The sequence below is a fragment of the Ambystoma mexicanum genome, chromosome 11 (genome assembly GCF_040938575.1).
Source record: "Ambystoma mexicanum isolate Mex_15411 chromosome 11, UKY_AmexF1_1, whole genome shotgun sequence".
Taxonomy (NCBI): domain Eukaryota; kingdom Metazoa; phylum Chordata; class Amphibia; order Caudata; family Ambystomatidae; genus Ambystoma; species Ambystoma mexicanum.
In genome coordinates this window covers 890,056,314-890,074,712 of record NC_090934.1, presented here as the reverse complement: position 1 = coordinate 890,074,712, position 18,399 = coordinate 890,056,314, and the positions used below count along the sequence as shown (strand labels likewise).

Genomic DNA, 18,399 nt, shown 5'->3' with positions numbered 1-18,399 from the left:
TGGTCTGCAGAACATGATGGTAGCAACAGTACCATTATTAACGGTACCGCTGCTACCATCCTCCCCATTCCCATTGAGCCCTATAGGGACGTACCGGCTCCGGCACCCGCACAAGGGGAATTACCGGGTCCGCCGAGGTCGGAATGGCCCTGTGATTCCACTTTCGCAGGTGCCGGAGCCAGATTCGAATTTGGTAGTAGCCCTGCCAGTAAAACCGGCAAGGCTACCTCCAACCTCGTAATGAGGCCCATGGTGTGTGTAACTGGACATTTGATAGGCCTAGACTAGCTGATGCTTCACTGGGGCATGGAGTGTTGCTGTTCCTGCCCTGCATTTCCTATGACTGTTCATGTTGTACCAAACCAAAACAATAGTAATGTATTTCTGTCTGGGTATTGTTAAAACGTAGAATTGTATGTCTGTCTACATATTAAAATTTTATATGTTTCCCTGTTTTGAATCTGTAAAAATATATACGGTTCTCCTTCTCCATTTCAGCTCTGCGACGACAGCCCCTTCACGGTTGAAGGAGATCTGGAAACAAACGATGTTGGCCAAACTGTGTTGAAATACGTTCTCCTCCGTTTACAAAACAAGGTACGTTCTGAGGACCCCTTAGCGAGGCGACCTGCCACAGTTTACCTGGTGCAAGCACCGAGATGTCTCCCAGTGGCCTATACAGAGCCCATTTTAGGACCTCACTTTTCCCCTGCACTCATTTTCCCTTTTCACTGCACAGTTGTAATCCTTGTTATCAGCCGCCACTCTTCTCGTCTCCTTTTCACGCCTCAGAACTCCTTCTCAGCCCTCCTCCTCACTCATCACAGACCGTACATTTTAGGATATTGTAATCTGTCCTCCTCACACATTATCCTGGTTCATTATTCCTCCTCCTCAGTCATAAATTATCATTCTCACTCCTCACACAATATTGCTCCTCTTTGCTTCTCGTGCATCAGTCAACAGTTGTTTCCAATAGCCTCATACCTCAATGCGCCTCTTAACAACTCACACATCAGTCAACAATACTTCTGTTTAGTTGACATTCCTCCTCCCTAATAATAGCTCCTCCTCCCCAGTGAAAAGTTGTCCTCACTCCTCATACCATAATGCCCCTCACAATGCCCATCTGCACAACTGATGCATCAGTCATCATCACTACTCCTCATTGGTTGTTATTCATCCTCTGCCATCATTAATACTATTTGTTTCCCATGCTTACTCATCCTGTTCAATTGCCAGCGTTCCTTACCCCTCAATCAACAGTCCTCATACCCGTTTCTCCTTCCTGATTCCCAGTTTTCTACATGTCCCTTTACTGTGCTTAGATAAAGTTGGCCAACCAATGGACAGCCCTGCCTTCTCATCTCTACATTGCTAGAAACCCAATGTGCTCAGAGGGAAAGGGTTTAAATCCTCAATTGAAAAAGAAAGTGATCACAAGAATATAAAGCCAAACTGAAAGTCAATAGCAGAACACTTATATGTTCCCATATGTAGTGTAAACAGACCATCCAGTCTTGGGTTTTAGCAATCTGTATTTCCCAGATTGCAAAGAAAATAACTTTTCTCATGGTAGGAATGACTAATACCCCTCACGACCCTAAATGGAGGTTTGACTTAAAAAAAAGACACAGATGTGAGTAGTATGCTTTGGTATTCTTTACCTACTCATCCACGAGCAAGGAAGAACTATGTGCAGCATTGACAGTTTAGTAAGGAGCATAAAATGCGGCCCGTGACGAGGAGGGTCAATGAACTCAGCTCATTCAATGAGAAAAGGTCCCACCAAATAAAAGCCTTGGGCACAACCAAAACACTTTCTATTAAAACAGTGTCAGGAAACAATACATCTTCTTGCCCAGTAGAACAAGAGGGTAACCCAATCTGCTTTCAACATTTGTCAGTCATGTTAACCAGTATGAAAACCAAGGGGAGTATCTGGAAACCTTTGCATCCCATACTGAATTGGCAACTATGAAAATAAGAGAGCAGGTTGTCTTTATAGAATAAATATTATTATATTGACCCTCGCCCCTCACCCCCGTATGTCATGATGGGTGACTAGCAGAATATGGTCATCTTTTTGTAAGAGCTGGGGAGCATTGAAAGGGTGGTAAAAAAAGTGAGCTTTAAAAGGTAAGTGGGGGGACAATGATTTTTTAAAAACGGAAAACAAAAAAATGGACACAGCGGCAAAGGTTCTGCCCCTCAGTGGGGAGGCAGAATTCACGGGCATGGAATGAGCCACGCAAAAGGACAACAGGCAAGTGGGCCGCTGGAGGTAAGTTTTAGGGGTAGGGGTTTGCGGGCGGTGCTGATGTACATGAATATTTTGTGGTGTACATTTCGAATCCGTAATTTTTATATGCAAAATGTTCGGCTACAAAATCACGTATAACCTCTTAAAACATCGCCATTTTCCATATGACAACCCAAAGAAAAAGGATAGACTGAAGACAGACAAACAGCAATCATTATGTGAAAAATCATTACATATGTTACAGTCACTGAACCGCCAGGGCGGTCATTTGTATCTGGGAGGAGAAGCCCGTTTATAAAAGCCCAACCCATTCCTAGGAGGAGAGTGAGTGTGGCATAAGAACATGTGTGCTTTATTGTATGTTTCCTACAAAACTACACTCCCCTTCTAAACATTGCAGCCATACTGTGCTGAAAGGTGATTGTCATCCACAGTCCCATCCAGGGGTTGAAAGGGTTTGGTAACCAACTGGAAGAAAAAGTCAATGCATAGAGATAAAGAGAGCACAATCTCTGGGGGAGAGGTCAGGGCATCACAGATCAGTGGCAAAGAAACATTTTCTTTAGCTGTTCCTTCACAAAGGGTTCAGGACTTAGAATCAGAGAACATCCTCCTCCTCCTCTCCCTGTGATTAAATTCAAGGGTGAAAGTTCCTGGATGCAAGGCCAAATTGCGCCTAACCTTTCCTGGACCAGGGCAAAGATTCCAATGGGAGCTTACCTTCTGCATGTCTGCCTCATCTGACAGACTATGATTACAGACAGATGGGTGCAAGCAATTTTGACCAAGGGATACACATTGCAATTGTCTTCGGAACCCAGTCAAAAAGATGGTTTCCAGTCATTGGCTGTGGGACTTGGAAAGTAAACTCCCACTACAAAAGGAGATTCAGGAACTGCTGCAAAAAAAGTGTGATTTCCCCATTATCAGACCATCTGTGAGCCACGGAAAATGTATCATTCTTATGGACCATAAGGCTTTTGCAGCAATGACTTTGGGCCTGGATTTGAAGTTTGTTAACAAGTTAATTTCCACCATTAACTTGAAGATGGCAATGCTGCAATGGACCATTCCACTGTTGGAGTTTGAGGAGTTTATGGCTTCACTGGACCTAGCCGTCCTTTATCTCCATGTGCCCATTCGCCCACAATATAGGTGGTACCTACCGTTTGCTGTGGAGGGTTCCATTTTAATTTCTGGGCTTTGACTTTCAGCCTCAAGTTGTCCCTGCAAGGGTTAAAGGGGATCCTGACTCGTATCATGAGGTTACTAAACCAGCAAGCCATCATGGTCTTTCCTTATCTGGATGACTGGCTTGTGACAGTACCATCAGCAAGAAGTCTAACGGAACAAATACGGATAGTCTGCAACAACCTAGAACAGCACCAGCGACTGATCAATTGGGACAAAAAAATGTTTAAACCACCCAACAGCTGGAGTTTACAAGATCCAGGTTCTACACAATCAGTGGCAGGTCGTACCTGCCAGAGGACCAGGCACAGAACCTCCTGGAAGCCCTCACAGCCATCCTGAGGCAGGCAGGAGCCCCCAGTGGTGAAAGAGTAAAAAGTAGCACAGTGCCACATGGAATCAGCAGTGTTCACTGTTCCCTGGATGAGACGCCACATCCAGCCCTCCATTAGCACCCCCCGAAAATCAAATCCTTTGACCCGGACTGGGGGTGTTTAAAACGGCCAGTCCCTATGATGCATGAAATTTGATGCACTATTGTGTGGTGCTTGGAGTCAGAACATCTCTCCAAGGAATCTCAAGTCAGTCACCCTGAGCCATGCATTGTGACAAAAGATGCCAACTCTGGAGACTGAAGGCCTGTTACTTAACAATGTTCCATGTCCTCAATTTCTAGGTAATATTTACATACACATATTGGGCACATCAATGGGAGCAGCTATGACCCCTGACCTGCCAACTGATAGGTTGAGATGTTTAAAAAACTGTTTTGTGTACTCAGATAGTAATATCTTCAAATACAAGCTAAAAGTATTGTGGAGATATATTTATGACATTAGTTGGAAGGGTAGATAAGTGACGTTTTGATTTCTAGTCTTTGACTGAACAACCAGAATAGGTATTTCAAATTCACTCACAATATGGACAAGATTGAGATACATTTTTTTCTTACAATCTATCAACTGGAAGTAATAGTACTAGACAAGCCCTACCATAAAGAGACAGACAAGAATGCTCTTCTTCATTACACCAGCCATCACACTAAACATGTGGAGGACGCTCTCCCTTTTGGGGATTTCTTAAGCTTAAAAAGGAACAGTAGTACACACGAATCGTACAGACGGGAAGCTACCAATTTGATAAAACAATTAGAACTCAGAGGATATTCCTCCATGCTAGTTACAAAATCAGCCAAAAGAGTGCATAATAAAAAACTTGAGGTACTACTAGAAGAGACTCATAAAGCCCAAAAGGGGAATAGATTAATATGTGTAAACACCTTTACCAACATTTCCTATACAAATCTATCTATTATTAGAAAACTTTGGAAAATAAGATGTGAAGAGAACAGTCCTTTACGATTTCCAATCTTTGCCTACAAAAAAGCATGTCCTAAAAACAAATGATAATGAGAAATTATATAAGACTTCAGGAACTTAAACCCAGCACTCTTACAAGAAAATTGGAACTTACCTGCCTAAAGCACATCACACATTAATGGAGTATTGGGCCTTTGGCCTTTGGCCATGGCCAGTGAGTTTTCACTCCCAACATCACTATACCTATAAAAATAACTTTAAAAAAGAAATAAAAATCTGACACCCCAAAATGTATAGCTGCGGGCACGGAACTACTCTTACCCTCGGATATAGGTAGTCCTTTCGAGCCTCGAATATAGCCGTGAATACCGGCAAAACAGCCAAGAAATAAAATGCTTTCCTGCCCTCCAAGCCCTCACCAAGCAGTCCCCTCATCTGTGCCAGCTCCCCCCACTCACCAGATGGCTTCCTCACCTCCTCTGCTTTCTCCCTTTCCCCACTGTTTCTGTGAGGCAGTTTGCTTTGAGATGTCGGCTTTTCAAGGCTATAACTGAGGCTACAGAAAGTATTGTGTTGCGAACTCAGTCCCCAGACTCCCTCAAACTCCCATATTTCACTTGGAGCCCTCCAGCCAACCGCCCCCCAACCTTTTGACTTGCAAATAACTTTTTTTCCTCCATTTCATTTTCCCATATCCTCGGCTCTAATAACAGATATCTCTTGCATCGAGTGAAAAAAAAGATGATGGTCATTTCATTTCTAAAAACCCACAGTTTTGGGTAAATCCCCTTGGTATAGCTATCCGTTTTTGAGAAGTGGCACCCCCTTCTCCATAAAATATTTAAATAACTACTACACGAAATAACCCCAAACCATGCATGGATCGCAAGTCAAAGCTTTGTGCCCAAGTTGTTTCAGACCTGGTCCAAATCCATCCAACGGTTTGGGCTGTGCGGTTTGGCACAAAATTACCTTGTTTGTCTATGGGAAAATGGGTGGGAAGTGGCTGCACTTTGGCATAAAAAAATGTTTTGTCTACTTAATAACTTTTTACATTTTTAACAAATCTTTGTGGAACGTTGTAGTATGGAGGGGCTGGGGGTGCAAATCCTTAATCACTTTCTGAATTTCGGTGAAATCCCTTACTCGAATCAAATGTTATTAACAATAGAATTTTGAGGGGTTCCTATGGGAGTCCGACTCACCTTAACTATCGCCGCCCTGCAATATGCATGCAAAAGAAAAGAAGTTTACAAATTCAAATTCTACTTGAAAACTTGCAATAAATTGGTATTTTTTTAGTTTTTCTTCTCTAACGTAATTATAACTTAAATTAAAGTAAGACAGATAAACTGCAAAAGGAGAAGAATCTTTAAATACTGTCCTATTATTTTACATATTCAGTTTTGTACATACTTCAAGCTGTAGAGCATACACTACATTTAAAGAAATTACAGCTGCATAAAACGTGCCTTTTAATTACAGTAGAAAATAGTGTACCTTGATAATATATAGATGTATTTTATGTACATTAAAATAGCCCCCAATTTCAAAATTGTATTTATTTAATCAAAGCTTTCATTAGCAAATTAATTTAAGATGTTATGTCTGATGTAATAGTGATGTTACATATGATGTAATCAGTGATGTCACCAGTGATGTCTTTAGTGATGCCATCAGTGAGGTAATCAGTGATGTCAACTATGATGTAATTAGTGAGGTCACTAGTGATGTCAGCAGTGATGTAATCTCTGATGTCATCAGTGTGGTCATATGCTGAGCAACTGGGGGTGGCAAGTTAAGGTGGCTTTGCCTGAATTGTCTGCCAAATTTCAGGGGTTTTGCTGTGTTCAATTTTCACCTTACCATCCCTGCTACTGATGTGTTTTCCCTGAATATATATTCACTGAAACAAACCTTAGTTAAAGTGCATTTAAGTAGTGCAGATTTATCGCAACAAAATCCTTGAAATAAAGCAGATGTGGGCATTCATGACCAGCTTAACTCAGCGCTCTCCCATTGATGTCCCCCATAATGCCATTTTGTATGTCATTGTGAATCCCTTCTCTTATAATATGTATGTGCTATTCTAGCCTCCTAGTTGAGGCTAGCATTTGTTTTAAGGTAAATATCACTATGCACAAGTGCCTAAATGGACACGCACCTACATATTTGAAAGTTTGCATCATTCTACAACAATTGACCAGAGTTACCCAATCTAGTGGCTCGATGCTCCCGGTCTATCCTAGGAGCGAGCGGGCCAGAGGCAATCGGCGCTCATTCACGGTACTGGCAGCCTTGGCTTGGAACAAACTCCTGATGGATCTGCGTGGGGACAGAATCCTGGCCACCTTCTGAAAACATTAATAGAAATTACTGTTTGTATAACTGTATTGTGGTCTTTATGCAGTCTCCTTTCTTATCTTCTGCGCCCTGATGCCTGTGGGCTCCAGTGCATAATAAATAAATAAATAAATACATATGAATAAATAAATATCATAGTAGTCGGTACACATGACATGCTATGATGTGGCATTTATAATGCGCCTGTACGCAAATGTTTCTAGGCGTGACAAGACAAGGAGGGGGAAACAAAGGGAGGACAAAATGATGGTCTTACTTGGCCTTGTGTCATTCAGATTGTGCAAGTGTGGGAAAGAGGGAAGGGGAGAAGTGCCAGGGGGGATGGCAAGGGGAAATTGCAGTTAACTCACAAGTGCAGCCAGCCGGTGGCTCATAAGTGCAGAGAGAAGGGGCTTTATGGTTGCAGATATAGACCCTTAAGTGCTGGGGAGCCCAGAGGCAGTGCGAGGGCAACTGGACATGAAGGAGCATGGGCCCGAGTTGAGAGGGTGACCATGTGAACCGTACACAGAGCAGTCAGGTGCATCATCAGGGGAGAGGAAGAGAGAAAGTGGAAGCGAAAAATAAGTTCTTGAGTTGCTTCCGGAACCGGTGGTGGTTCTGCTCAAGTTTGAGAGAGGCAAAGAGGCTGTTCTAGAGGGAGAAACCAGACAAGGAGATAGATATTCCCCACTTCTCTGCTTGGAGAAGCGTCTGACCCTCAGAGTGTTGGAGGTGGATGAGCGGAGAGCTCGAGAAGGAAGATGTTTTGGAAGAGAAAGTTGGAGGTAGAGCGGTCCTAGGCCCCAGAAAGTCTTTTGCCGATGCAGAGGGTCTTGAACTTGATCCTTGCAGCCATGGGGGGCCAGTGAAGAGATTTCAGAGTTGGAGAGATATGATCCCTGGGCTTGAGGCCAAGGACAAGTCTTGCAGTCCAGTTCTGAATACGTTGTAAATGTCGAAGAGTAGAGGCAGGAAGATGTAGAAAGAGGCTGTTGCAATAGTCCAGCCTAGAGAGGACCAGAGCTCTGAGGGAAAGTGAGAAAAGGAAGAATACCACTGAGGAGGTGCAGCTGATAGTTTGACTTCTTAGGGACGTCAGAGATGTGAGGAGAGAAGGAGAGGGTGCAGTCAAAGAGGACACCAAGGTTCTTAGCCTCACAGGAAGGAGCAGGAAGAGAATCCAGAGTGGGTGGCCAAAGAGAGAGAGGAAAGGAGGGAGTAGGTGTCCCAATGAGGAGGATCTCAGTCTTATTGGCATTAAGGCAGAGATCATTGGTGGCACAATTCCTGAGTAGTGATGCAGTGGGTAAGAGGTACCGGGTATGGGTTGAAGAGCCAGCGAGAGAGGTTAGACTCCTTGGGAACACCACAAGTATATAGAGGGATAGAAGACCTGAGAGGGTTGGTCAGTGAGAAAGGAGGTCAAACAGGCCAGGGCCTGATCAGTAGTACCAAGGTTGTCGCAGAGGCAATTGAGCATGATGTCATGGTTGACGCTGTAAAAAGCAGAGGATAGATTGAGGATAATGAGGACAGAAGGGATATTAGAGTCAAGATTGGAGAGTAGGCTCAGGAGAGCAGTTTCCATGTTATTGGCAGCTCTGAAGCCATACTGGTGGTCATGGAGAAGGCAACCAACAGATTCAGTATGTAGATTAAGATGCCCAAAAGTTTGCCCAGGAAAGGAGTATTGGAGATTGGGTGATAGTTAGCCGGAGAGGAAGGATTAGCCGAGGGCTTTTTTAGAAAGGCATGAACAAGGGAGTGCTTAAGGGGCAGGGGAAAGTTACAGTGGCAAAGGACTGATTGCAGAAATCGGCAAAGGCTGAAGCAAGGGTCTCGATGTGGTCCTTGATGGTTCGGGATGAGCATGGGAGAACCTGTATTGATGAGACTTTCATAGATCGGACTTGTCTAGAAACATCATCAGGGGTGAACATGGGAAAGGAGGAGAAAGTAGGAGGAGAGACGGCCCCAGAGCGGGCTACAGTGGTTGAGGAGAAGGAAGAGGAGGTAGAGGAAGAGAGGGTGGACAGGATGTACTGAGTTTTAGTGGTGAAATGAGAGGCCAAGGCCATGCAGTGGGACTGGGGGGGAACAGAGGAGTTAGAGCCGGCAGCAGGATTGGCCAGCTGCTTGCAGATTTTGAAAAGTTTGGTCGAGTTGTTAGATGCTGCAGAGATGCAGCCTTGAATGTAGGCTTTCTTCTTAGTGAGGACATAGAGTCTGCACTGCCTGTGGAGCAGTCGGCAGGCCAACTTGTCAGGGGGGTGCCTGATGCCCAACAATTCCTCCACCACCTTACACTTGCATTTAAGGGCAGCAAGGTTGGAATCGTACCAAGAGTTGCACTTAGACTTGGGCTTCAAGAGGATCCTTATGACAGGTGCAAGGACATCCAGGGTATTAGAGATAGAGAGATGAAGGTTAGAGAGGGCTGTGTCAGGTGTGAATCAACCAAAGGTGCAGGAGGAGGAGAGACAGTAGCAGTGAAAGCCTCAACTGACACACGCTTCATGGGTCGGATGACCGAGAAGGAAAGTGGCAGTGCTAGAGTCAGCTTGACCTGTGGGGAGAGAGGAGGGAAGAAAAGAGAAAGTGATCACTCTAAGAGAGAGTAGTGGTAAGAGGATTAGAGAAGAAGAGATCTCTTAGAAGATCAGAACATTCTTGGTGTGCTCTGCAGAGTGAGCCGGGCCAGAGGGAAGGAAGCCTATAGAGAGAGAGAGAGAGAATTGCAGAGGTTGCAAAAGAGACCTGAAGAAGGGCTGGTAGCATCCAGTTGGATGTTCAAGTCTCAGAGGAGGAGAAGTTTATTTTATTTTTGCGTTTATTTCAGCGCACAAAGCCCAGGGGCATGTAGGCGATAGTTACAGGAAAGTGCAAGTTGTGAGGAAGAGGCAAGGAGCGAGGAGGAGAGGTCAGCCCACTCACAGAGGAAGAATGCGACCTGGCCAGGTGGCCTGTAGATAGTAGCCACAGTGAAAGAGAGTCCAGGAGAGATATCGATCCTGCAGACCAGGCATTCAAAGGAGGAGTAGTCCTGCATTGGAATTAAAGAAGCAGGGATCCACTCCGGGAACATCAAGGCTACACCCCACCAGGATGGTTGGTTCTGTGTTCAGAGAGGATCTTGTAGCCATCGGGAAGGAGAGTGTCAAAACTCTTGACAATGAACCAAGTCTCTCTGAGACCGAGTGCATCCAATCACGCTCTCCCAGGAGATGGCAGATGTCAGAGGAGTGTTTGACAGCTGAACGAGAGTTAAGAGTAGCAATGTGGAAAGGTTGCCACATTTGAATGACTTCCAGGGAGTGGTATAGGCCAGAGGAACAACCTGCAGAAGTCTTGTAGGTGCCCGAGTATGGGCAGAGGAGGACGGAATAGGAGGCTCAGTAATCAGAGAGGGAGAAGAGAGTGCCAGACGGGTGGCAGAAGAGGGAGGCAACAGGGTGGCCACAGAAGCAGCAGGGGGTGCCGAAGAGGTGACAGAGAAAGGATGTGGCAGAGGAGCCAGAGAGGGGTAAGAAGGGATAGCATGAGAGGAAAGGAAGTTGATAAGGCATGGTAAGCATCTATCGAAGAGGAGAAGATTGGCCTGAGAGCCCTGGACCAAGACACTGCCATTTAAGTAGACATTCATTATGGTTTTAGATGAGTGGAAGGGGGCCAGGAGGGCCTCTCACCAGTTGCCAAGGAGTAAAATTGGCAGTAACTCTGTAGAAAGTTTGGCCTGGAGTGGAGGATTTACCACTAGGAAAAGCATGGAGGTAAATTTTGCCACTCACTGCTGAGAATTTGGTGGAATCGTCGGAATTACTGCAGCGGTAATTTTGCTGCAGTCATTTTGCCAAAAAAGCCCCATTGAGTCCAACAGACTCAAAAATAATGGAGAATTACACTGCCACTGCCACTTGTAATTCGGCTGTAATACATATATGCTCATGGGCTTTGCAACCGGAACACTCTGAGTTAAGCTGGTTAATATTTTATTCTTTATGTCACATTGCCACTCGCCATCAATAAATGGCATCTTGCTTAATCTAAAGTATGAGACCTTCCGGTTGTTGATGCATACAATCAATGTAGAATCTGAACGGGTTAAAAAAACACACTGAGTGGCAGCTTGTAATGTGTTGCAGAAAAATAGTTTAGGCAGTTCAGTAAATTGCATCTAAAAACGTGTTTTGGTTTAAAATAACATGCATATCGAGGTTTGCTCTCCTGTCCTTACACTACAGCAATGCACAAAGTAAAACCACAAGCAGTTATTATCAATTATTGGCTAGGAAGTGTCAGAGAAAGGTATTTTAGAAGAAAATATTCTGAAAACTAGCCACAGCTTTAAGTATGTGCAAGAATTCTGTACTGTGCTGAAACAAGTAGCATGCATTGTGACATCACCACCCAACTGTAATAACTGATAGCAGTAAATGTAGTGATGTATTTTTCTTATTAATGGACAACAGTGATATCATCAATAACCTATAAAAAAACATTATTTCCAGGCCTTTATACGGTTCTTGCAGGTTGCCATTGACTATAAGGCAATATCTTCTTTTCTTTTTTAATCTACTTGATGGGCTTGGATGAATATGTTGTTCTAATGTGCAAAATAATCATAATTATAATTGTTTTTTTTTATAATGTGCTTAATACCAAAGAGGTTTCTAAGCGCGGACCTGGGATTTGAACCTGTGTTATTCTGTGTCATCTTGCTTCCAAGACGAGCATTTTGCCACGGAGCCATACTACCAGTGCCTAAAACCTATAAATAAATATAATAATGCTAAAATTGATAAATAATATTATAACCCAGGGGAGTGTGTTGGCAGTCCCCATTGGGCAATTTCCAGGCCTTACAAGCCGCCAAAGCTAGTAAATATCTTAATAGGAGTGGAAATAGGTCAATGAGGGGTAGCTGAATGACTCCTACGGTCACCACCGCCCACAGGTCTCTGAGCATGCGCTCCCTCTCATCACGGGAGCACCATGCTGATAGTCCTTACTCCCACTGGCACCATTAAATCTCACCCAGACTGCACCTGACAGACATAGCCCTGGCAGGGAGAATCCCCTCTACCCCAACCTCTGCTCCTTACCTTATTAAGGTGGGGGTCAGATGGCTCTATCCCCTTGCCGTATCTTCGCTGGGCTGCACACGGCAGACGCGGTCCGGCATCTCTACCATGGCTACACATACGCTACTGATTAACCTTTCCTAACTACACCCTGCAGGCACAGCCTAGCTGGAATATAAACCCGCCCCTCCCACCTCATCACACTGTTCCTGGTTTCTGTGAAAGAGCCAGTTCCCAGCAACCTCTCAAGGCAGATGACTTATCCCCCACTTCACTCCAAAGGGACATTATAGTTCTGTCGACCATTCCTTCTTGCCGTACCCAGAGATATGCGCCCGCAAACCTTGTTAAATGCCCATGCTTGCTTAACTCAAACTTCAGGGATCATACCTTCCAGGACAGCCCTCGGAATAGGTCTATAAAGATAAATTAAACATGTGTCTGTTAAAACACCACATTTTCAAGCCTACCCAGTTAATGAATTTTCACCTATACAACATGGTGTAATGTTAATCTACACAATGGGCTTTTGTAATTGGCACACGGTAGACTCAATCACCAAACTGATTCTGATGGCTTAGTGGAACTGAAAGTGTGTATGACTGTTATATGTGTTGTTGTTTTTTTTAATGCCTCAGGGCAAATTATCCAAGATGGGGACCATGGGAAACATGTGACTATAGCCATTTTGTTACTCAGCCTGAATGTTTGTGTTGACAAGGCCATCTTAACACCTCCAATCTCTATTGTCTGACAACAAGGTGTTTGCCATTGCTTGATAATCAATTTCCTTGTCTTGACAGGCCTTTTTAATAAGCCCCGCTGGCAGTGTTTCCGTCAACATGTATCCAATCGAACTTCCATTCATAACAGGTAAGGCTTTCTTACAAAGCATACATCAAAGCTCAGACAATCTCAAGTGACAGATCTTTGTGGATTTGGGTAAGCCTGGGTGAATAAGCTTGACCAAACAACGGAATTTCTACTGTATTCGGGATCTGTCAAGCATCTTAATCCTTTATCAGATTTGAGTAATTGAGTTTGGGCAGTCTGATATCGAGGACTTCATAGAGGCCCTGCTTCTGAAATTTTTGAGCAGTCACTTGCCATCTTTCAGAGTAGGAGGAGGGTGGTTTGTTGCTGTTTTAGAGCTGTAGCATTCATTATATGTTAAGTGGGACTGTTACAACAGAATAGGTCTATATATTTCTTCCCAACAACATTGAAATGCAAGTATTTCTATTTCACAGAAATGCAGGCTGCGTCAGTTTTGAAATAGTTTAAGGACTTTGTTTGTGCCACATTTCTCTTTACTTATCACCCACAGCACCAAGTTGCATATATATTTTGCACTGGGTTGGATTCATTTAACGCACATTCATGCCCAAGAGCAGACACAAGCAGAATTAATGTCATTCTCAACACTTTGCAAAAAGGCAAAAGTGTTTGGGTCATGCTGTAACAAACTGTTTGTGGGATGGTGGTGAAGCTGTTCTTCCATCCGCCTGCCTGGACGGAAGAGGAGCTTGTACTGAGATAATTAAGGATAGAACACTGAAGCACACGTTAATGCAGGGCACTAGCTAACACAAGCACTCCAATAATGTAATTGCCACTACATAACAATAATTGGGTGTTGCCGGCGAAAATTCTTTGCAGAGTTTGTCGGATTTGATCGCTGAATGATCACCAAGCTTTTTTTTTTTCTCATAGAATTACAGTTTTGCTGAATTTGTATTTTACAGACTGTAACACCTTTTTACTGCAAAATGGGGGGAGAACCCATGCTCCCTCTCCTTCACTAATTCAACCGCCCCACTCTTTTATAAACATTACCCCAAATTACCTTCTGCATTTTGCAGTACAATAAGTGGTAAGATTGCTGCAAATAATTCAGCAGACTGTAATTCACCGAAAGTGAGTAATACCGAGTTTGTCACAGTGAAGAGATCAACTCGAAGCTACCTCAGGTTCCCAGTTTCCATAGTATAAGAAACTACAATAGGGAATTCAGGTTAACTGAACTGAGTTCAGAGGATAGTTTGTTGGAAGTGTACAGCACCATTAGGTTCTACCTGGGTCCATGGATCTCAGTCTTTCCCTCTCTTGCTATATCAAGTACATCTGCAAGGTGGAAAAACGCCACTTACAGTCTCTGGGATAAAGACTGCCCCACGTTTCTCTCTGGCCTCGTGTTGGTCATCTGTAGACTTGTCAAGATGCTGCATGGCCCAAGTCATCTAAGTTACCATGATCCACCACTGATGAAGTCTTGGGGCTTTTGAATTGGGGGTCAGCATCAGACTCTTTCATTTGGGTGTCACCACAAGGGGCAATGATAGGGAATTCTTTCATCCACGAATAATCCAAACCAGACGGTTGGTAAACATCAATAATGATAATCACAAAGCAGCAAGAGAACTTCAACAGGACAGGGCACCATCAACAATTCCCATTACTCCTTCGCATCCCCAGAAACACAGCAATTCTTTACCCTGTTCTAACATTGGTTCCTATGACAGGAGCACACTTAACAAATCATGTTAAGCAGTAACTTGCAGTTTCCTGCCTATCTTCACACACTACAAAGAGGAAATCATAAATCTGTCGATACTGAAATTCCTGGGTGAGGAGTTCTCACCCAGATGAACAGCTGCACAAAGCTATAAATGGAGCAAGTCAGCCTTATCATATTTCAACTACATTGGCGAAAGTGTCCGGTCGCAAATGTATAAGTACAAACAAATACGCTTGAAGCACTTAGCGTGAACCATCTGATAAGAGAATCATTGCATACACATGCTAAGCGGATAGCTATGAAGCGTGCAAGCATCAATGAGGAATGCATAGAGTCACATTTCGGCATAGGTCAGAGCTCAGTTAAATTGGCTAAGCATTCCCTATTCATAGCAGCACTACATTGGTTTGCTTTAACTACTTGTACATTTTACTACAGTATTCCCAATACATTCTATGAGTAAACATGCATCATTTCTACAAATGTGTGTATGTAGAAAATGCATACGTGTTTCATCACAGCCACCAGGCTTCCACTCTTGAGCCTCCTTGGGGGGATTGCAAGGTCTCCTCACCACCATTAAAATCGTTCTAGGAGTGATGGTCAGAAAACCTTCTCTTGTTTTCTTCCCACCTCATTCTTTATATGTCTGCCTTGATGCATCTCTCTTTTAATGCCTCCTTTAAATGTCTTGTCTGTTTCTTCTCCTCTATCTTTTCCCTCTTCCTTCTCTTCCTCCTCCATCTTGCTTTCCCCTCTCTTCCTTCCATGTTTACGTTATCCTTCATTCCGACTATTGCTGCTCTGCAATGCTCTCTTCCTCCTTGTCTTACTTGTTCTCACTCATCTCCTCCTCCTGTCTCTATCTCCTCTGACCCGTTCCCTTCCCTTTCCTCCACTTGTATTCCGCTTTCTCTCATTCTCCTCCTCCATTCCTCCTTTAGACAACCCCTCCTCCTCTGATCTTCTATCTGTCCTCTTTGCCTCCGCCACACCTCGTTTCCACATCCTTACTCACTTATATTTCTTCTCTCTCCCTATCTCAACTTAACCTCTTCACTCCTCTCTATCTTTACTTTCTCCTCCAGTCTTCTACCTTTCCTCCACAACACCTCCTTACTTTCTGTCTCTCCTTTCTTCCTCCTCTGCTTCTTTCACCACTTCTGTTTCCTCTTTCCTTCTCTCCACCACCTCCTCCACACCTCCCTCTCTTCTTGGTTCAAGCCCTTCCACTCCACTCTCTCCTATCCTCCTTCCCTGCTCCTCCTCACCTTCTACCCTCTTGCCTCATACCCAGCTCCTCTAACATTCCTTGCCTCCTCCCTCACCACTCCTCTCTTGTTCTCTTTGTCACACCACCATGGTCTAATCCGCATCTTAGACTCTGTACACCTAACTTCTACACCCTCACGCCATTAAGAGTCCTTCTTGTAGCTCTCCACATTTTGGTATGGGCCGGATGATTGTGTGAGTGGAATCCACTGTTTCTGCAGTGTGAGCATGTTGTCTGAGTGATTCCGAGTTCTGCAAACATATAACCCTGCAGCTTTACTAGGGAAAGTTCCAAGAGCTGTTTCTGCCGTTTCAATTCATTTGGGTCGTGCTGTAAACCTGTGTACTTGTCATCTCCACTGCTGCTCCTGCTCCCACTATACCAGTTTTCTTAATTTCATGTGCATGTTTGTGGATCCCAATGGGTTGTAGTGCAGGCTCCACCAACCCTCACCCTTGCTGGAATTACAAACGTCTGCGATACTATCATGATTGTTTTCCCTAATGCTGCTGTGGGGATCACGGGTACCATATGGATAGAAGGTACCTCAGCTCTAGGCACCTCCACTAGGCCTAGACCTCGAAGGAGCAGCATGATATTGTAGTTTATTTTCAATGTACTGGTTGTGAATTTTTAAATATAAAGCCCATTATGTTTCTCCACGTTTGGCTTATCCATAACACTGCTAAATAATTGTTAGCTGTTAGCAATCATTCCACGCTGACAGCTAAAGGTTTTGATGGCCACTTGGTATTTACAAAAGCTTTATTGTTAGGGTGAGTTTTGCTTATATAAAATAAAGGGAAATGCGCACCAAGCCCTGTGTGCTTTAGGTATTTAGCGATTCAGTCATCCAATTCTCTTTGGTCATTCTTATCTTCCCAAAATGCTCTTTAATATGCAAAACAGCCAAACGTCATTGGTATTATTGGTGCCACTTCACACTATCTTTGGACTACTTTATTATAAATACACACACCGACACAGTGCTAAGCAATTTCTTATATATTCAAATATATGGCATGCAATTTTTAAACCATTCCAAAAATGAGGGTTTTCCCTTCAGAAAAGTAAAGGTTCAAAATGATGCATAATTTTACAATATTAAACACATGCCTATGCTTAAGTCAAGCACAGAGTTCCCACAGGTGGCACTAAAATGATTTTAGTAATCAAGCAGTAATTTCCTTCCCCTGCCCCACATTGCAGAAGTCTGTGGCCGCCCAAATGGTGCAAGCATGAAATTGATCGTAGAGAAGTTAAAATGGCGAAGAGTACATCTGAATGTGCAAGTGCATCCGAAGCCATAGAAGGGTCAGAACAAAAACTGTGTGCCAAAGGTATACACTGTTTCACGGCAGTACAGGTGTCCCGTTCTTTACAGAAGCTGCTCAGTGCTAAGCAGGCAAATGGCATCCGTGCTAGGTTTATAATGTGTCTTTGATGACATTGTGCTGCATATTCTGTATTACCAAAAGAACCAACTGTAAAGCATGTCACACAATCCATAACTGTGTTGTTTGTAAGTAATCTTTACATTCATTATATTTTAAACACAAGGTAGGACTTGTACTGTAAAACAGTACTTCAAACGACAGCAGGACATCTATATTTATACCCACAAATCTCAAAATGTCCCTTTGTATTGTACAGTCCAACCAACTCTACAGAGTTAACAAACATTTTAAATTACCATAAATTCAAGCTTGCAAGACCCATTGCCTAAACCAAATGCAAAGGTAATATTATGCTGGCACGCCCAATCCATTTCTCAATTTTACTCTAAGGGTGTTGAGTATTTTGAACAATTGCACAAACCGCAATGATGTAAACAGTATGTACTACTTAATTTGTTATATTGCAAGAACCTTTTCCAAATGGCTTTACTCTACTGAAGTGTGTATTCCCACGCCGAGTTTACACATTTCACTTGGGATTTAGCCATATTTTCATGGTGTTCCAGCGCAAGGGATTGGAGGTACATCGACTGCAGTAGGTAACTTGCCTTATTTCCAGTTTTCCCTCTGCTAACACCAGATCTGTAAATATGAAAAAGAGGTTCAGTTATTTGTATTCAACATTTTTATAAGATATGCCTGTACCACTTGCATATTTTTCACATGCAAACTTTACCATTTGACAAGATTGAATGTAGAAATGTAGTTGTTGCATTAATATTAAAGACAAGTCTAGGTGCTTCTCATTGAATGACAGCAGGCAATTTGTGAGGGAAACCAGGTATTAGCATTGAAACCAAAATTCCTCGCTCCAACCTTCTCTCACTTGTGTCACGTTGACAGACAGCTTATGTTCTAATCACTTCCTCTAAAAGATTACTTTCGGACCTAGCGGAAAGTAGACAATTAGCCTTAGCAATTAGCTCTAGTGCAATCAACTGGAGAACACAC

The 18,399-nt window shown here is 43.5% G+C and overlaps 1 protein-coding gene across 1 annotated transcript in view; it reads left to right on the top strand.

Annotated features, from left to right (window-relative positions):
• The window catches only part of LOC138503894 (mucin-5B-like), a 1,431,798-nt gene that overhangs the window by 107,782 nt on the left and 1,305,617 nt on the right, over positions 1 to 18,399 (top strand). Inside the window, exons 4-5 of the mRNA XM_069623965.1 lie at positions 499 to 597; positions 13,004 to 13,073. Of these exons, the coding sequence (XP_069480066.1) occupies positions 13,043 to 13,073 (31 nt within the window). The 5' untranslated portion in view covers positions 499 to 597; positions 13,004 to 13,042. The remainder of the gene's footprint in view (positions 1 to 498; positions 598 to 13,003; positions 13,074 to 18,399) is intronic.